Source organism: Sorghum bicolor, chromosome 4 (genome assembly GCF_000003195.3).
Source record: "Sorghum bicolor cultivar BTx623 chromosome 4, Sorghum_bicolor_NCBIv3, whole genome shotgun sequence".
NCBI lineage: Eukaryota > Viridiplantae > Streptophyta > Magnoliopsida > Poales > Poaceae > Sorghum > Sorghum bicolor.
The window spans coordinates 57357278-57378508 of record NC_012873.2 but is presented as its reverse complement, the minus strand read 5'-3'; the positions used below and the strand labels follow the sequence as shown (position 1 = coordinate 57378508).

The following is a 21231-nucleotide window of genomic DNA, read 5'->3' as shown; positions in this document are numbered from 1 at the left end:
TATGCACTTAATTTTCTCAAAAGCGCCGAATCCCGCCGAGCTTGCGAATACCACCAAGTGTACACCACTATGTGCAAGTGTGTTAGCATTTTCACAAACATTTTCCCAAAGGAGTTAGCCTCTCAAACTTGCCACGCCACTCGATCCTAACACGTATGCAAAGTTAGATCACTCAAGTGGCACTAGATGACCGATATGCAAACAAGTTTGCCCCTCTTGATAGTACGGCCATCTACCCTAAATCCGGTCATAAACTTCTCTACACACCTATGACCGGTGAAATGGAAATGCCCTAGGTTATACCTTTGCCTTGCGCTTTCCATTCCATCTCCTCCAATGTTGATGCAACACATGCACCAACCAATCACCAAATGATATGATCCACTTCATATCATCACGTGACCGTATTGGTTCATCGATCTTGACCTCACTTGCTCTTCACCGTTGCCTCGGTCCATCGGCGCCAAGTCTTGCTCAAGCTTCACCGTCACACGCGGTCCCTCGCTTCAAAGCCTCCGACTTGCCCTTCACTCTTGCAACCGGTCCATCAAGCCAAGCCTCATCTTGATCTTCTCCACCTTGGTCACATGACTCCATGTCATGTCTCATATGCAATGAGCTCCTCCATCATCACATAATCACCTGTGGACTAATCTCCTGTGTAACTCACATAAACACTATTAGTCCACCTAAGTTGTCACTCAATTACCAAAACCAAACAAGGACCTTTCAATCTCCCCCTTTTTGGTAATTGATGACAACTCTACAAAGATATGGAAATTAAGCTTTTTCAAGCTAGCACTTCACACAAGTGTAAATTGCTAACTTGATTTGGATTTTATGCTACTTATCCAACATTTAAGCTCTATGTCAAGATTTGGATAAGCACCACAAAACCCTACTAAGTGCTAAGGTGTATAGAATAAACCTTTGTAGTTCGATACCAAGTTCGATAGCATTTGAAGCATTCAATGTACACCATCCTTAGCACCATGAGTAGCTAGACAACAAAAACACTAGAAACCCCGTGAGATCAATATTATAAGCAAGGGTCTAGTCTTTACTTGAAGAACACAAGTCTAGCTACCAACCTATGCATGCTAGTTATCATACCATCAATCAAGTTCTATAACTAGCATACACCACACAAGCATGCATATTGAATTTAAAACTTATGCAATGCAAGCAAGCACATGAATATGCACAAATCAAATGCAAACAAACAAGGTTCATGAGCTTGCTCCCCCTACTTGTGTGCTTCTCTTTTGTCCAAGAATTTTGATCCATCATCTTATATCTTTTAATGTTGCTCCCTTGTCCATGTCCATCTTTCATCTCTCCCCCTTGAAATATATCTTTTGTTGTACAATTTATCCCATGATCATATCTTTGTTCCAACTTCTCCCCCTTTGTCATCAATTTCCATAAAAGGTGTGATACCAATTAAATCAATTGATACCAATTGAAAAAGTGTGAATCTCATTGTGACAAAGGATTGCATTGGGATAGATGGTTGAGGCTTGAATCTTGCATTTTTGATGGACATCACCATATGTGTTGGAATGACATTTCTTGTATTGCTCTTGAGATACCACATAGGATCTTTGACCTTGATACCATTTGGTGGGGCAACTCCCCCTATGTCATAGCATGGGTCATTCACTTGTCAATCTTGTTGGTGAGGGAACTTTTCTTTGCTTGATGATCACTTAAAGTTGAGGATCACTTGTGGAACCACCTTCTTGTATGATAGATACCATATGTATAAATGTGATATTTGAAATATCTTGTCCGATATTATATGGGATTCTTCTACCAATTAAGGTCTTCTAATATGGAACCACTTGTTTGCTTTCTTGAATATTTGCTATCATGAGTACCAATTGTTGGATACCACTTGAAGAAACATTTAAGTCTAGGTATCCATTTGCATTGTTGTCTTGTTCTTGTACTCCAATCATCATGAGCTTCTAATTGTTGACTTGAACTAAGTTGATTTGCCTAAGCTTCCAAGTCCGGTTTGATCCAATGACAAGCTTTTTCACACCTCACATTAAGGGTTATCTTGCCAATGTTGTACTTGTCACTTGTTAACAATCCAAAATAGATCAAGTACTTGGGTTCACTAGCTCATGAATAAACTCATATACATACCACTAGATCAATTAATCAATCAAGCAATAGTGGTAGGTTATGAATTTAAAACTTTTCATTTGTCATGCATGATCCTATGAAGCATGTACTATATGCACTAACCGCATACTAGTAAGGGATGAAATGATCATGCACATTACAATGATACCTTTGCTATGTTGGAGAAGAGGATAGTCACATAGATTCCAATTCATTTCTCCAATAGCAATGTGAAGTCCAACTATAAACTTGGTGAAGACCAATCATGAATGCCAATTGATAGCTCAAATCTTCACCCATATGAATTTAGAACCACTTTATGATCAAGTGCACTATCTTGTTGTGGTTGACTTGCTTCTTCTTTTGATCATTGCTTGCATGAGAGAACTACTAGGAATATCACTTGAAATAGCATGACTAGCTCTCTTTTGGGTTGTTGCTTGCTTTCTTGATCAATCCTTTTGATTGCTTCAACTAAGCATCTCAAATGTCCTTTAGATCACCACACCGGACGCTCTGGACCAGCGTCCGGTGCTGCCAACACGAGAGGAACCCACACGCCTCTCAATCCTAGGAACTCCACCTCCTTTGTAAATGTGCCAACACCACCAAGTGTACACCACCATGTGCAAGTGTGTTAGCATTTTCACAAACATTTTCCCTAAGGAGTTAGCCTCTCAAACTTGCCACGCCACTCGATCCTAACACGTATGCAAAGTTAAATCGCTCAAGTGGCACTAGATGACCGATATGCAAACAAGTTTGCCCCTCTTGATAGTACGGTCATCTATCCTAAATCCGGTCAAAAATTTCTCTACACACCTATGACCGGTGAAATGGAAAATCCCTAGGTTATACCTTTGCCTTGCGCTTTCCATTCTAACTCCTCCAATGTTGATGCAACACATGCATCTAGCAATCACCAAATGATATGATCCACTTCATATCATCACGTGACCGTATTGGTTCATCGATCTTGACCTCACTTGCTCTTCACCGTTGCCTCGGTCCATCGGCGCCAAGTCTTGCTCAAGCTTCACCGTCACACGCAGTCCCTCGCTTCAAAGCCTTTGACTTGCCCTTCACTCTTGCAACCGGTCCATCAAGCCAAGCCTCATCTTGATCTTCTCCACCTTGGTCACATGACTCCATGTCATGTCTCATATGCAATGAGCTCCTCCATCATCACATAATCACCTGTGGACTAATCTCCTATGTATCTCACATAAACACTATTAGTCCACCTAAGTTGTCACTCAATTACCAAAACCAAACAAGGACCTTTCAGTCGCCCTGCACAGTAGTGATGTCTGCCTGTCCCCGAACCCAAATGGCCCAAGCCGATGATTGGGGACTGTGTAGCCGATGAAGAAGTTTAAGTAGTAGGCAGATGTTCTGGATTCCTAAGTCCCTTATGCCAAGGCCACCTAAATCTTTAGGGGAGCAGACCTTGATCCAGGCAATGAGGCATGACGAGGGTGAGGAATGACCAGATTTGTCACCCGACGAAAGGAACGCCCTCATTTTCTTGTCCATTTGCTCGATGGCTGAGGGAGGCAGTTGTAGTGAACTCATTGGGTAGACCAATAAGGAATCTAGTACCGAGTTCACTAAGACTGTCCGCCCCATCGGATTGAGCAGGTCAGCTTACCAGGAGCTTAGGAATTTGTCAGCCTTGTGAATGTAGACGTTGAAGGCTCAGACAGGTAACTTGTTGGCAGAAAGCGGGAGTCCCAGATAAGATTGAGGGAAGCTTCCCCTGGTACAGCCGATGATCTGCACGCATTCGCTGACAATTTGTTCGCTGGTGTGAATATGTATCAGAGTGCTCTTGCTGAAGTTTATGTGTAGGCCACTGAAGGCTGCAAACTGGTCTAGGATGCCTTTTAGCTTCGCTGCCCCAACCACATCTGCCTTGAAGACAATTAGTGTGTTGTCTGCATACTGCAAGACTGCGTAGGGCAACGCTTCATCAGTGGGGTGTTTGATTTGCTCTGCCTCCCTGATCATTCGCTGTAGGGTTTCGGCCACCAGGATGAAAAGATAAGGGGACAGCGGGTCTCCCTGCCGTAGCCCCCTCTTGCAACTGATCCAAGGTCCCGAGTGTCCGTTAACTAGCACCGCTGACTTTGAGGTATCCAGCAGCTTGAGCATCCAGCCGATCCACCTCTGATCGAAGCCCCTGGCCTGTAACACCCTTTGTAGACCCACCCAATTAACAGTGTCAAATGCCTTGGCAAAGTCTAGCTTGAGCACGATGGCCGGTCTTCTTCTTTTGTGACAAGTTTGTACTAGTTCAGCTGCATAAACGAAAGTGTCGGCAATTGATCTTCCTTTGACGAAGCCTGTTTGATGAATGTCAATTAGCCTCGGAATCTGCTTCCGCAGTCTTGTCGACAGAGCTTTTGTTAAGATCTTCAGTGCACTATTTTGGAGACAGATTGGTCGGAATGCATTTACATCAACAACATTTGGCTTCTTTGGTAGGAGGACCATATGGGATCGGTTGATGCGTTCAAGATCAGCCACACCCTCATAGAAGGCTTCCGCAAAGGCAAGTACTGTTTGTTTGATTGACGGCCACGCGACGCGGTAGAAGGCTGGTCCAAAACCATCCGGGCCCGGAGCACTCAAGTTGTTCATCGCAAGCACGGCTTGTTTGAGCTCGCATTCAGAGAAGCGCCTAGAGATGCGCTCGTCCGGACTCTGAGAATCTTCATAGATGGAGTCAAGATCAACCAAGGTCACTTGACCAGGGACCCCGATGATCGATTTGAAGAAGTTTGACAGGGCTTCAGCTTTCCCTGCGTGGCTGACAACTTCCTGGTCATTCACCCGGACCATCCTGATGAATTTGCGGCGCATTTGCATAGTTGCGCGAGCATGATGGTAGGCAATGTTGGCGTCACATTCCTTGATGACCTTATGTTTGCTGCGTTGGCGCTAGTAGGCAGCTTTGGCTTGGATTTCATCGTGTAGTCGTTCTCAAGCTAGTCCGTGTACCTGGAACTCCGCCTGCGATAGAGTACGGGTTTCTTCGAAGTAATTGAATAACTGAATTAGGAATTGACAGTTCTGTGTTATTTCTAGCGGTGCCCTATTACACTGATTCCAAACCTTTGTCGCAGCACGCGCGGCCTTGATGCACGCAACCAGTTGTCCAGCAGCGTCTGTGCAGCTCGCTGCCTGGTGCCAACCCTGAGTTATAGAAGCAAAGAAGGATTCATTCCGAAGCAAGAAGTTGTCCAGCCTGAAAGAGTCAGGCTTTGGGATATCTGAGGCGAGAGATAGGAGCAAAGGAGTATGATCGGAGGTTGGCCGAGGCAGGGAAGAGAGGTTAGCCATCGGTAAGGCGAGGTCCAGAGGAGCATTAGTGAAGACTCTATCTAGCTTGGCTAGGATCGGAAATGCTTGGTTATTCGTCCAAGTGAATCGACGATCAGAGAGGTCTACCTCACTGACGACAATGTCCTGGATTGTTTGATTGAAAGCGTCAGCTAGGTTTGGGTTGAAAGAGCCGTTGCTTTTATCGGCAGCACAACGAACCAGGTTAAAATCGCCCAGCAGGATCCAGGCTCCGCTAACCAAGGCTTTGGTGTCGCGGATGCCCTCAAGGAATTGAGTTGAGGCAGAGTGGTCGGAGGGGCCATACACATTGGTGATGGTGAAGTCAATGTTAGAAGCATTGCAGGAGAAGGATGTTGTAAGGCTAAAGGAGTTTGAGAGCTGAGAGGTAAGCGTGAAAAGGGCTGGATCCCAGGCGGTGATCAGCCCCCCTCTGGACCCAGACGCGGGTAGCATGACGAAAGAGGAGGAAAACGGCCGGGGGAGAAAGGTTTGAGCTTTGAAGAAGTTAACCTCAGAGAGTTTGGATTCTTGAATGCAAATGAAAGTAGTTTTAGCATCAGAAAACACATTACGCACAACATTGCACTTGTCCGAGTCGCCTAGACCTCGTACGTTCCATGATACAACGTGAAAGCGGCGAAAGCTAGAGCTCGAGTTCATGTTCATTGAACGGGATTACAACACCAAAGAGCGGCAACAAGCCAAGGTCTAAAGAAAAAGAAAAGAAGAAAAATAAAAGTAGAGCTGAGGTAGACGATAGGTGCACTTCTGTTGCCACAATCCCAGCGACCATTGGGACAGAAATGCAAGCCGCCGTTGGTCCAAGCAGACGCAGGTACTATCATTCCACAGCCTCAGCCACCATGTCGTTGCCGCCGTCGACGACGTCGCCCGAGATCCGGGGGCCCAACTTGGCTGCAGCAACGAGCGCACGCAGTTCGACCGCGCTCATAGGCAGGTGGTTGCACGAGAGGATGTTGCGCTTGGAGACATGCTTCTTGAGAGACATGGAGCAGGTTGACAGCGAGTTCAGCAGCTCCTTGCACTGAATCGCCTGTGTGAAGGGTCGAGATGGCGGACTAGAGGGGGGGTGAATAGTCCTTTCTAAAAATTATTACGCCGGCTAACCGAAACAAATGCGGAATTAAAACTATCGGTCTAGCCAAGACTACACCCCTCTATCTAAGTTCTCTAGCACCTTGTAAAAGATCCTAAACAAGCAAACAAGATGCTACCTTAGCAAGAGCTCACCTAAACAATTCTAGGAGCAAGGTCACACAAAACTATGCAACTAGTACTTTGCAAACCGGGAGAGCTCCTACACAAACTAGTGAGGCAAAGCGCACAAAGCCTAAGCTCACTAGCAAGCTCAATAACAAGGCAACTAATGCCAAATTAGAGAGCGCAACTTACTTAGCTACACAAACTAAGCAAAGTGACTAACAAGGTTACACAAACCAAATTAGTCACGCAAGGAAACTACTTCTAGCTACTCAAGTAAGAAGGTAACTAGCAAGCTACACAAGCTAACTAATTACAAGAGCAACTACACAAGCACAAATATATGAATGTAAGAACAAGCTTGTGTTAGGGACTTGCAAACCAACGGGAAGAACAATGTTGACACGATGATTTTCTCCCGAGGTTCACTTGGTTGCCACCAAGCTACGTCCCCGTTGTGTCGACCAACACTTGGTGGTTCGGCGGCTAAGAGGTGTTACACGAACCTCGTCCTCACTAGGACATCGCAAGAACCTACCCACAAGTGAGGTAGCTCAATGACACACACGATCCAATAGAGTTGCTCTTCGCGATCCCCGCGGGGTGAGCACCGTACCCCTCACAATCTCTTCTCCGGAGCACCGCACAATCTCCTTGCGTGCTTCAACGGAGTCACAAGCCACCAAGTCGACTAGGAGGTGGCAACCTCCAAGAGTAACAAGCACCATCGGCTTGCAACACGAACACCTAGTGCCACTCGATGCAATCTCTCAATGCAACGCACTAGAATCGCTCACTCACACAATCGGATGATCACTATCAAGTATATGTGAGTTAGAGGCTTTACTAGCACTCCCCAAGCATGGACACTAAGTCCCAAGGGTGCTCAGCACCAGCCAAGGCCGGTCACCACTCCTATTTATAGCCCCAAGGGCTAAACTAGCCGTTGCCCCTTCACTGGGCAAAACACGAGGGCACCGGACGCTCACAGGGAGCCACCGGACGCTCAACACCTAGCGTCCGGTGCTCAAGCGTCGGCCACGTGTCACTAGCCGTTTGAACTCGACCGTTGCCGCCAACGGCTACTGCGCAAGTGCGCCTGCACAGCACCACCGGACGCTCTACTGCGTCACACCGGACGCATCCGGTGCACACCGGACTCATGCGCAGAGAGCTCCGCAAACTCGCAAGGTCACCGGACGCTAAGCACCGGTAGCGTTCGGTGCTCACCGGACCCATGCGTAGAGAGGGTCGCCAAACCGCCCGCACACCAGACGCTGAGCACCGGACTCTCTCTGGTGCGTCCGGTGCACACTTGCACCACAGACACCACACCGGACGCTCTGGACCAGCGTCCGGTGCTGCCAACACGAGAGGAACCCACACGCCTCTCAATCCTAGGAACTCCACCTCCTTTGTAAATGTGCCAACACCACCAAGTGTACACCACCATGTGCAAGTGTGTTAGCATTTTCACAAACATTTTCCCTAAGGAGTTAGCCTCTCAAACTTGCCACGCCACTCGATCCTAACACGTATGCAAAGTTAAATCGCTCAAGTGGCACTAGATGACCGATATGCAAACAAGTTTGCCCCTCTTGATAGTACGGTCATCTATCCTAAATCCGGTCAAAAATTTCTCTACACACCTATGACCGGTGAAATGGAAAATCCCTAGGTTATACCTTTGCCTTGCGCTTTCCATTCTAACTCCTCCAATGTTGATGCAACACATGCATCTAGCAATCACCAAATGATATGATCCACTTCATATCATCACGTGACCGTATTGGTTCATCGATCTTGACCTCACTTGCTCTTCACCGTTGCCTCGGTCCATCGGCGCCAAGTCTTGCTCAAGCTTCACCGTCACACGCGGTCCCTCGCTTCAAAGCCTTTGACTTGCCCTTCACTCTTGCAACCGGTCCATCAAGCCAAGCCTCATCTTGATCTTCTCCACCTTGGTCACATGACTCCATGTCATGTCTCATATGCAATGAGCTCCTCCATCATCACATCATCACCTGTGGACTAATCTCCTGTGTATCTCACATAAACACCATTAGTCCACCTAAGTTGTCACTCAATTACCAAAACCAAACAAGGACCTTTCACTGTGTGGCCGTGTCGACGAACTTGCCCGAAGCCCGCGCGACCTTAGCGGCAAGACGGGAGCTTGAGCGACGAACAGCGAAGTTGGTCACCGAAAGGTTCCGGCCAGCTCTACGCGGCGCAGGAGCAGCCTGGACGCTCAGCTTGGAGCGGAAGCGGCGGCGTTGGTATGTGATCAGCGGCTTCGCCCCTCCGCGGCCCGAAGCGGACCGCGGAGCAGACGAAGTCAAGGCGGTTGCGGTTGCCGGAGCGATCGGTGCGGATGGCGCATCCGGAGATACCGCCCCCGACCCCATAGACACGCTGGTCGAAGGTGCACTGAGCACGCGGGCCACGGAGAAGGCCAAGGCCAAAGCCTGATGAGGCAGCAGAAGAGGTAGAGGCGACCTGGACGGCGCCGAAGTGCCGAGGGGGTCGAACGGACGCTGTAGGTTGTTGGCAAACCTACTTGCATTGCCAGTTGGGAAGGCGAGACTGTAGTAGTGCGACTGCGGACGGAGCTGCTGTGCGGAGGTCATCGGTCCCGAAGGCCCCAGGGATGGCCTCGAGGACGGCGGTGCAGGTGGACCGAAGAAGGTCGCCAGGTTGCCCCGGCTATCCAGCTGGAACTCGCGCGGCCACACCCTGATAGGTGTGATACGGGCCACGGCGCCAAAACGTCCAGCACCTTGCTTGCAGGAGATGCGCAGCTCCCTCGAGATCTCGAGACGGTCATTGACCTCCAGGAGAAGCCGGAGAGGGCCAAAGTTGTCCCCACTGAGACACTTTGGATCGATCTCAGCAACCTCCGCGAAGCTGCTAAAGCATTCCTTGATCTTTTCCGCGTACCAGTGCTCAATGGGGAACCAATCGACGTAGACGAAGGCGAGCCAGGCCGGCACACGGAAGAAGCGATTCGCGGTGTCCTCAGGCTTCAGAAGATGCAGCAGGGACCCCCCAAGGCCGATGGGCTCAAGCAGGTGGAGCGAGTCCCAGGCCTCCGACGACTCACAGTGCAGGATCATGCCCCCCATGGAAGACTGCAGCAAGTCGACGGGCTGCAGCGGGGCAACGGTCCGAAGCGCGTTGCGGATGAACGCGCTAACTTCGAGCGTGGAACCGGAGGCTCGATGAAGGCGAAAAAAGGCGGTCAGAGAGCTCCACGCGGCCCGGGGAGACCTAGGCGTCGGCGTGGCGCGGGCGTCCCTCGTGCCAGGAAGTGAAAGTGCATCTAGCCCTTTGTGGGTTTTGGTGAATTGAATGACAACATGATTAAAGGTCTAATAAGTTTGCTAAGTGTTGAACAGGATATTGAGTCTATTGCACATACTTGTGGATTGTGTATTAACAAGTATGTTCAAGGCTCAACAAGCAGGCAAACTTGATGATATGCCACATAGTGTTGAAATAAAGGCCAAATTGTGTATTGTTGTATTAAAAGATTATGGAAACAATCTAGGTCAAGCAAAAGACAACAATGCAAATAAAATCTATGGAATGGCTTATATGCTGTGGGATATCATAACATCATGAGAAAGCAAGCATATTTGACAAATGGCAAAAGAGACATGAGTTGATGTTCTTGGATTGGTGTCTACAATGGCTTGCTTTTCATGAACAAAAAAAGCTTGATAGTGAACTACGTTTGATCAAGCTAGAAGTATGAAGATCAATATTGAAGTGAGTATTGAGTGTCAAGCCAAAATAGAGAGGATATAAGGAACTGTGAATTGGCTTGATCATATTGATGCTGATCCATATATGTCTCTATGTGAGTCAAACTGAAGCTTGATTGATCTCAATATTTATATCTAGAAGATATTCAAGCAAGGATCACAATATTGAAGAAATGATTATTCAATGGATACTTAATGTGATATGACTTGAGTATGGCTTGATAAGGTGAAGATAGCAAGGAAAGGGCTTCGAGGGACTAAGCGGAGGTGAAGGGATAAGCGACGGCTTAAGGACCGAGGTACCATGGCTAAGGTGAAGAAGAGAGTACTTGCATTGAGTCGAGGAACTAATCAAGCTATGAGGAGTCATATTGTGTTGAGAATCAAATCTTTAGTAGAAGTGACTTGAAGCCATGGAGGTGAACTCATATGTGTTGAAATGGGTCAAGTCACATGCTCAAGGTGTGTTTGCTCAAGAAAAGGAGACAAAGTTGATTGCAACCCTTTATGGAGTAATATTGAGAAGAAATGGCATATGAAGACATTGAAGACTCAAGTGGTTAAATTGGTTATATTCTTTTGTTCTTGAGTATAGGTATGTCGTACTATCAAGGGGGATGCAATACGAATGATAGACAAGTCTCAAGTGCTCAAACTAACCGAACCCAAGTGCTAACATGAGAGAAAACACTTAGCACTGCACCTGCACTAGTTGATCTTGAAGCTTGTTCTCTATAGGGTTGGATAGCCCTTGAAACAAGCTTTCCGAAAAGTCCAAGATCACTGCAAACGGAGTTCGGAGTAAAAAGTTATGACTTTTTTCGTAAGGTGACCTGTGCTGTTTTTACAAGGGCGGCAGTGCCGCCCATGATGGGCGGCAGTGCCGCCCTTGTACAGTCACAACGGCTAGTTTTCGAATCCTAACGGCTAGTTTGAGTGGAATGAGTATATATACCCATCCCACTGCTTCTGGTCGTGCTGCTGACGCTCCAGACTTTCCAAAGCCTTCCCAAAGCCTCTTCCCAACCCTCTCTTTGTGAGAGTATTGTGCTTAGTGCATAATTTAGTGTTGGGGCTGTGTGACTAAGAGCTTGAGAGCAGATTAGAGCAATCCTAACCTTGAGCACTTGCTGAGCTTCGTCGATCTTCATTGTGCATTTGTTACTCTTGGAGGTGAAGCCTCCTAGATGGCTAGGCGTCGCCCGGCGAGCTCCCGTGCTTGTGGTGAGCAGCGGAAACAGTTTGTAATCATCTCTTGCAGCTAGTAAAATCACCCCTCCTTCAAGAGGTAACACTCTTGTTTGGAGAACGAGGGAAGGGCAAGCCTTGGTGGCGAGCCAATCCTTTTGTGGATACCTCAACAACGTGGACTTAGGCAAGCCTTGGTGGCGAGCTGAACCACGGGATAAACACCGTGTCATATTGTGCTTGTTTTACATTCTTGCAAGTTTATATTGTTGTTGAGGTGCTTGTAAGGTTTGTGACCGATCTACTTGGTGGTACTTGTTCTGCTGCGTATAACTACTATTCAGTGACTAACATACTTGCAGGAAGCTGGGAAATTTACCTGATCTAAATTTCCTTGGTTGGATTTTGAAATATACTAAGTTCCTCCTGCGCAGGGCGTCAGTGCCGCCCTCTGAGGCCGGCAGTGCCGCCCTCTAATCTGATAGAGTTTTGAGTTGAAACTTTGCAGATTTGTCACTGGATATCTCAAGTACATCTTCACCAAGTTTGAGCTCCGTTGGACTCACGGTTGGAGGAAGGCAGTGCCGCCCTCAAAGGGAGGCAGTGCCGCCCTGAGTTTTAGTTTTGTTTGAGCAGAATTTTTTGCAGGCCTATTCACCCCCCCTCTAGGCCTCCTCGGCGACATCAAGGTCCTTTCAGGAAGAGCCAGAGGCAAAAGAGACGGAGTCCAGCTCCAGCTCCCCGCTGGCAAACTCCTCGCTCGAGGACTCCACGCCTGGCTCCGAGGGGTCGGTGGCCGCAGGCATGGAGGCAGGCATGAGGGCTGGGCCTGCGGAGGAAACCTGCCTGGCAGCCCCCGTGGGCTGGAGGCGTGGCGAGCACGGGGACGGCAGGACGAACTTGTCGACGTAGAGGTCGTCCGGCGTCCGCAACGAGAGAGGACGCAGAGATTGCGTGCTCAGGACCTCGACGGGGGGAGGTGCTGAGGAGGAGGAGGCCACCATGTTGATCGGGAGGAAGGCAGACGAAGATGGGGGGGTGGAAGTCCGACGGGGCTCGGCCTCGAGCAGCGCGGGCGGCAACCTTGTGTCCGCGGACGGCGAGGCACGGCGAGCTTGAGAGTCCTTGGGCAGCGACGGGGAGCGCATGCGCTTGGCAGCAGCACGAAGGAGGACGCAGAGCTTCATCTTGCACTGGGGGCTGCGGTGCCCCGAGGCGCGGCAGCGTCGACAGTGAACAGGTTCGCAACAGGCGTCGACAAGGTGGTCAGTGGCAAGGCAGCGAAAGCAGGCACGCGAGGGTGAAATGGGCTTGAGCGTTTTGAAGACCTGGCGGGTCGGCGCCGGAGGAGAGCGCGCAGCCTCGACATAACTCTTTGGCCGCAGCTGCACATTGAAGTCGGGCGAGAGAGGCACGTCCGAGGCGGCCACAGCTGGAGCGACAAGACGTCGCGCCGCTCCCCCAGTACCCGGCAAGGAGAGAAAAGATCCAGGCAGTACACTCAAAAGATCTGCAGGGACAAACCCGAGGCGGATTGCCTTGGGAGCCGGCGGAGAGGAGAGGCTCGTCGCAATGAAACCGGTAGTTGGACTGCCACCAGGAGCCTTAACTGCAGGGCTACCCTTTTGGGCGTGCTGTCCGGCCGAAGCGTCGAGAGGAGGGAGACGGGACACGGCACTGATGGCAGACTCCAGGGAAGGGTGGAAGAACAGATGAACATCGGCAACGCGCAGAGAACCGATGAGAGCCAAAGCAACAGCGAACTTCTCACTCGAAACGGTCACCACGAACACGGCGTCACGAACACGTTTGACAATCAGGCGACTCGGACGAGGTGCAAGCATGTGGCAGAGCGAGTTCATGATGAAAAACACATTGAAACGGGGGTGAAGGGACTGAGGAGTTACCCAAAGCGGCGCCGGAGCCAGAGACAGAGAGATGAGGTTGGGGACGATGCAGTCATGAAGATCAGAGAGGAGGCGATTCTGGAGGTCGAACCGGGTTGGCGTGGGCGGGACGACGATGCACCGCGAGCGGACGAACTGGTCAGGTGCAGCACGGCCAGGCGAAGTTGACGGCGCTGGCGGAGCTCGGTTCGGAGGGGCAGGTAGGGTCTCTGAAGGTTGAGGTGGTGGTGGGGTGGAGGTGGCGGAGGGGGGGCGGTGGTGGGGGGCGGTGGCGGTGGTGGGGTGGAGGTGGCGGAGGGGGAGGGGGGGCGGGGGAGGCTCACCCATCTGGCAGCTCCGCATTGTATATTTTGTCCTCGGTCTTGTCTGTTGCATTCCTTCCAGCTTTTTTAAAAGCTTCGTTCTTTCAGTTTACCAACCAACTTGATAACTCCTTTTTTTATAGTGAGTATGAGATTGCTAAGTGCTAACCACGCTCCCATAGTCCCCATGCCGTCTGAGATAATTGCCGTTGCTCAATTCAGCTGAGTGCAACACCAGCTAAGGTTTTTGGATTCAAGTGGTGAAAAAAATTCAAATACGACCAAAATGGATGGATCTTGAAAATTTCAGATTGGAGTTCACTTATTTGACCAATCAAACCAGCCATGTTTAGCTTATATTTTAGCAAATTTTGGCCAAAATCAAGAGGCATATATTATAGTTTGGTAAGAGTTTGCATTTTTTTTATCGAAGTAAAAACTTGAAGGTTTGTTTGACCTCTAGATTAGGCCTTGTTTAGTTCCCCACCAAAAAAATTTTCATCCATCCTATCGAATCTTTGGACACATGCATGGAACACTAAATGTAAATAAAAAAATAAACTAATTACACAGTTTGGTTGAGAATCACGAGACGAATCTTTTAAACCTAGTTAGTCCATGATTAGCCTTAAGTGCTACAGTAACCCACATGTGCTAATGACATATTAATTATGCTTAATAGATTTATCTTGCAGTTTCAAGACGAGCTATGTAATTTGTTTTTTTATTAGTCTCTAAAAACCCCTTCCGACATCCTTCCGACACATCCGATGTGACACACAAAATTTTTTCATCAGCAATCTAAACAGGGGCTTATACCAAAAATTTAAATTAGACTGAAAATTACAGTGATACAATCACATTTCGGGTTCGAGATAGGTGAATTTTGACACAACTCGATTATTTGGGACCGAATCCCAGAACCCTAAGACCAACGCCAATTATGGCACCACTATTTAAAAGCCATTATTCATGGTTCAAGATGAGATGATAACAAGGTTTTGTTTGGAATCATTTATTTATGATTGAAGGGAGTTTTATATCACATTTGTAGAGGGACCCCACATGAATGTTTTTCCATTGATTTTGGGCAAGCCGATGATGGTCGGTGTAAGCACACGGAGTGAAGTTTCAGGGTAGAAGGCCTTTGCCCAAAAACAGGAAGTATAAAAGATTACAGAGGAAGGGGCGATGGAGTGGCCTAATCCATTGGAAACAAAACACACCAACCATTAGGCTTTATTTGGATGTAGTCGGATTCACATCAATCCATATATATTGAGGTGGATTGGAGTGAAATTTGAACTAAATTCTACCCCAATCCACACCAACACACATGGATTGAAACGAATCCAACAACATCCAAACAAGGCCTTAGTGATATGTTGCGGATGACTTGGGAAATGGTGGCTCCACAGCCGGAAAGCTTCTTTGCATGACAGGAGGCGGTGGCTCTGACACAGCAGGTCTCCTCAAAAAGATAATGTCATGGTGATGTTTCCACTGCACGGGTGTAGGATCAGAATAGGGAAGACCGAGCGTTGGATGTGAGGTGGCCTACTGATCTCCTAGAGTTGTGCCATTTTAAGGATATCTTCAGCATCTAGCCTGATTCTTGCACAGAAAGTTTTAGAAAATGCGCACTAACGGAAAGTGATACTCAGTTTCTGAACAACTTAGACACATTGCAGAAGTGTCATTATCAACTATCCCCTTGGGCTGCAGGTTCGCGTAGCACGGAAGACGGTTTGCAGAAGCAACCAACCAAAGAATTTCACCTTCGGAGGGGAACTTGTATCCTGGCACCAATCCCCCAGAACACGTACATGCCTTGTACACCGAGGCACTGTCTAGTGCGTGGTCACTATTTTCAAATATACTTGACCGGTTTGTCATCGTTTGCTGTGAGTTGAACTGAACAAGGTCTTCAGGGCATCCAATCCAGTGATGGTAGTTGATCGGAGCCTAGTTAGACAATGATTAGACAATGTTTGTCAAATAAAAATGAAAATGCTACAATACCAAAATCCAAAAAAAAATTCGGAACTAAACAAGGCCCTAGTCTAGGATGAATTATATTGGTTATGAGGACGTCTTTAATGATAATTTGCAAATGCTAGCTCGATGAGATATAGAAATAATAAAAAAGTAGCACTTCTATTTGTTATCAAGGAGAGAGATCAAAGCAATTTGTAAATAGCTAATCTAGCACGATTTCCTAGAAATACCTCTCTCACATAACTTTACACTATAGTGTTTATTTTTTCTTATTTATGTGTCTCATCTAGTTAGCTATTTACAAATTGTCGTTGATATCCAATAGAATTCCTTCTAGATTAGCTATTTGACAATCATTGGAGACGCCCTAACAAATACCGAGCTGCCAGAGTAGTGGCTATGGAGAGTAGCAAATGTGTTGGAGAGGACCTCCCATTGAGCCATTTGTCATGCCAGAAGGACATTGATCTCCCATTCCCAACATTTGTCTTTGTGATGCACCTGTACGTAGGGCAGGATACTACAAAAGTGTATCCCAACGTGTCCCTTCTAGCTATTGGAGATGCTCTTATATACTCCTATACAAAATTGGAAGAATATCAATTACTCCAATAGTTTATAAAAATATCGCTTTTAAAATATAGAAGGTAACTTTGCATCAAGAATCTCGTGCTATTTCTATATCACATTAATTACTTTTATTTTTTTTTCCTCTTGTACATTTGCATTAGAAATCATGTCCTACTCATTATTTTTTTCCACGTCTTTTAACCTCCAAATTATCCGATCGATACACACACATATATTTCTGCATGGTTGAATCAGTTTTCTAAGTGTGGAAAGATTGAGAGGTGAGATGACGAGTTGTTGGAGTTTTCAGTCTTGCCCAAAAAAATCAAGATTGGGAGTGAGTTTTTGGAGACTATTGGAAGTTTGCATGTAACACATGGACCCACGCCAAAAACCGAACTCTCACATTCACATTTTATACAAACCTATACATATGCACACGTCTAAAAATCGTTGGGTATGATTCAATATAACATAGAGTTACTTGGTGCCAATTAGTACTGTCAGCTCAATATATAGGCTCCACATCAAAGACGGATCCTGAACTAAACCATCGCTTTACTAAAACTGATTAAGGGCCCGTTCGTTTGAAGGGGATTGGTTCTCTGGAAATATTCTAGGTGGAATTCTTATTCTAATTTGAATAGGTTTTGTCAGCTGGAATTATTCCCGGCCAGATTTCAACTTAACCGAACGGGCCCTAAATTTCTTTGATATAATTCAGTGTACGCGATACTATTTTGTGCTGATTAGACAAGAGCAAACCTGGCCGTACCTAGGCCAGCCCATGAACCTTATTGCATGGGGGCGTAGAGAGAGGACCGTGACCCTTTTTTTCCCCAAGGCAAGCACGTTGTTTGTGCACAGGAATTTGACTCCTGAGCTCGCGCCCGGATGTGTTCCATTACGCCTGTACTTGCTCGGCGGATTCTGCACGAACCCGCCTTCGTCCTTGGCCTGCACACAGCACGGTCGCTCTTTTAACAATCTCTGGAGAAAATCTGTGCCCATAGCAAACGTCAGTGGCAGCGAACAGCTGCTGTATACGCCGGTTTCGTCAAATCGACGAGCTGGCTTGGCCTTTTTGCTTTCCTGGTCACGGGCCTGTGATCTTCATGAGCTCTACGAGGACGACAAATATATATCCACTGCCAAAATCACCACTGCGTGCTGCATGAAATAAAACGAGTTATTATGGTAGCACATGCATTGCAAATATGGGTCACGGAGCTGTAGAATCGTAATGCGAAGCTAGCAATAATCTCGCCAGCCGATCGAGAGAGCGTTTGGATGCGGGGACTAAAGTTTAACGGGTGTCATAACATATGTTATATAGGGTGTCGTATGAGGTATTTATATATTAATTCCATCAGTACTTCGCGAGATAAATTAATTAAACCTAATTAATCCGTCAGCAGCACATGTTTTGTAGCACTATATTCTCAAATTGTGGACTAATTAGGTTTACAAAATTCATCTCGCAAATTAATCGTAATCTATATAATTAGTTATTTCTATTAGTTTATATCTAGTACTTTATACATGTATCTAAACATTCAATATGATACGAGCTCAAGTTTAACCAAACGGGGTAATCTCATTGATGAGATGGCAGACAAATATGGATCACGGAGTCTGCTGCAGAGATATCCGATATCCAAGCACATCGCAGTCGCAGGTGCTCATTTAAGCGAGGAGATCCTTGGATACGGAACAGGAGAAGGAGACGAGATCCTCCTGTCCTGCGCGGCGCCAGGCGGGGAGGAGTTAATACCTGCGTCCCCTGCGTTCGCAATCGCAGCAAGAAAAAGATCCTCGGCGTTACTAGCCCGCTCGCACGAACGCGAGGCACGTGTGCATCGCCCCGTATCAAGATCGACGACCTCACCGGCCCCGTATCGGAGATCTCGCGGATTTTCACTCGCCGCACAGCCGCACTGGGATCTCCTGACCGATCGCTTCCGTCCCACCTTCCGTAACAGGCAAGAAGCCCGCCGCCCCTCCGCGTGTATTATATATAAAGCGCGCGGTGCCGGCCCGTGGCTGGGCAAGACGGCGGCGGCGGCGGCGGCGTCGACGGGGGGATCTTGCGCTAGCTGATCATCGATCGCTCTTCTCACGCGCCGCTGTTCGCAGTGTGATAGCTTTGAGATGGCCAGCGTCGTCGGTGGAGCAGCAGCGGTCGCGAGTGCGGCGGCGGCGGCGGCGGCGGCGGCCGGTGGGGCGGCGGGCGTGGGGGCGACGCCGCACGTCCTCGCGGTGGACGACAGCTCCGTCGACCGCGCCATCATCGCTGCCATCCTACGGAGCTCCCGGTTTCGTGGTGCGTGTTGTTTGCGTGGTGTGACACTGTTGCATTGCAGGCTCTTGTGGTTTTTCAGTACTCATCCACTGCTTGATTTTTAGTTTTTTTCATTCAAGTTGTGTTTGGTCTCGTGTTCGTGCAGTGACGGCGGTGGAAAGTGGGAAGAGGGCCCTGGAACTGTTGGGCACGGTAACTGTGTTTCTTCTTTTTTTTACTAATTCTCTGTCGTTGATTTTGTTGGCGTTCTTTTACACGGAGATTTACGCCTTTCTCACACTTGTCTTCGGGTTGTAATAATTCATATAGGAGCCGAACGTGAGTATGATAATCACTGATTACTGGATGCCAGAGATGACGGGATACGAGCTCCTCAAGAAGGTCAAGGTAATATAATCTGACGACTATATAGTCCATTCTGCAATGTAAAATCTGAGTGAGCCTTTTAGCATCACTGAAACTAATGAAAAATCCGTGCAATGCATGCAGGAGTCATCCAAGCTGAAGCAGATCCCGGTGGTGATCATGTCCTCAGAGAACGTCTCCACCAGAATCAGCAGGTAATAATAAGCAAATCCTCGTCATCATAGCAAAAGATAGCAGCACCCGTACCTACACTACACACATCTAAGCATCTAACCCCTGTGTGTTGCCCCCCGTGGCTGATCTAATCAGATGCCTGGAGGAAGGGGCAGAGGATTTCCTGGTGAAGCCCGTCCGCGCGTCGGACGTGTCGCGCGTCTTCAGCCGCGTCCTCCGATGAGCACCCGATCTCCGTGGAGCGAGCGCGGCGCGCGCGCGGCTTCGGATTTTTGTAGGGCTCGGGTTGGCAGGCGCGGGAAACGAACGACGTACGGGCAGTCGGTGTCGGTGTCTGTAATCCAAGTGCTTCGATATAGCCGTGTGGTTACGTTTTCTTGTGGTGGAGCCAAGTCTACAAAGGCTGGTCTCCGTGCGTGTTTAAACTTTGTTTTTTTTTTTTGAACCTTGTTGGATTTTGCAGTTCAGAGCAAGCGTCTGTTTCTTCTTCGGTTGTGTATGGGCTTCTGCAGTTGTTTTGGTTTGGTTTGGCCTGGTCTAGGGATCGGAATTGGTTGATGAAAGATGGTGACAATTTGACGGTGCACTTGCCTTAACTATGCGATGTGATTCAGTGATTGACTAGCGCTCTCGGCCTCTAACTCCCTTCGCTTACGATCGCAGGAAACGTGGTCTCAAAAAATTCCACTTGAATTCAGACTTTGTTTAAGATTGCTTCACTCCAACAAAATCAACTATATACCACCGTAAAAGAATAAGGAGGTGTTTGTATAGGGGTGTTAAAATTTAATATGTAAGGCCTTATTTAGTTGCTCACTAAAACCCAAATTTTTTTCAAGATTCTCTGTCACATCGAATCTTTGGACACATGCATGGAGTATTAAATATATACGAAAACAAAAACTAATTACACAGTTTGCCTGTAATTTACGAGACGAATCTTTTAAGCCTAGTTAGTCTATAATTGAACAATATTTGTCACATACAAACGAAAGTGCTACGGTGGCTATTTCCCCCAATCATGGACTAATTAGACTCAAAAGATTCGTCTCTCGAATTATTATCTAGCTATGTTTTTAGTTTCATAAAAGCATCTCCAAGAGACTAGTCTAATCACTTTCTAAAGGTATAGAGTTTTTTGGAGTACTCTAATATCTTTTTGTCAAATCTATTTTAGAGAGTAGCTAAATCAGTAAATTTGGCTAGTTTTTTTGGCTAATCTCTTGGAGATGCTCTAAATAATCTATATTTAGTATTTTATACATGTGTCCAAACACTCGATGTGATAGGTGATAAAAAAATCACAAGAAACCAAACAGGCACTAGCTTCATATAAAAATCTAGAATTACTGAAGTATCCGTTTATGTGCTCCGTAAAATACCTAGAATTAACCTTCAACACCACCTTTTTTTCATAACAAAGTTTATAGAGTCGTACCTGTTTAACTAGCGTAGTTGAGAGCGAAGTTTAAAAGGGTGGAGCACATTTAGTTTAATCAAATATATACAAGAGTACTAATATTTATAATGCACATTAAGTATATACTATACTAGAGAAATTATAAAAACATATTTTTATGATAAATTATTTGAAGATATAAATGTTATCATATTTTTTTATAAATCTAGTTGAATTTGAAATGGTTTAACTCATCTTGAGAATTTATATGTGTTCGGTAGGACCACAACACAACTTGTGGCTGTTTTTGCCTCTCAATAGGGGTGTTTGGTTGAGGTTGTTAAAGTTTAATATGTATTATAGTATTTTCATTTTATTTGATAATTAGTGTCCAATTATAAACTAATTAGGCTCAAAATATTCGTCTCACAAATTACTCTCTAGTTGTGTTTTTAGTTTTATAAATAGTCTATATTTAGTACTTCATACATGTATCTAAACATTCGATGTGACGGACAGTAAACTTTAACTGGTGCAACCAAACAGGGTCTAACAC

The 21231-nt window shown here is 46.9% G+C and overlaps 1 protein-coding gene across 1 annotated transcript; it reads left to right on the top strand.

The window, feature by feature from the left end:
* Positions 18168-19862, top strand: LOC8066179 (two-component response regulator ORR11). The gene is made up of 5 exons (XM_002454167.2): positions 18168-18757; positions 18882-18928; positions 19046-19123; positions 19226-19296; positions 19412-19862. The coding sequence occupies exons 1-5, from the start codon at positions 18586-18588 to the stop codon at positions 19497-19499; spliced, it is 456 nt and encodes a 151-aa protein (XP_002454212.1). The 5' UTR covers positions 18168-18585; the 3' UTR covers positions 19500-19862.

Bases quoted from the DNA above. Each gene is read 5' to 3' on its own strand.
- LOC8066179 (XM_002454167.2), top strand. From the start codon at position 18,586: ATGGCCAGCGTCGTCGGTGGAGCAGCAGCGGTCGCGAGTGCGGCGGCG. The intron at 18,758-18,881 runs GTGCGTGTTGTT...GTGTTCGTGCAG, and splicing joins ACGGAGCTCCCGGTTTCGTG to TGACGGCGGTGGAAAGTGGG. The intron at 19,297-19,411 runs GTAATAATAAGC...TGATCTAATCAG, and splicing joins GTCTCCACCAGAATCAGCAG to ATGCCTGGAGGAAGGGGCAG.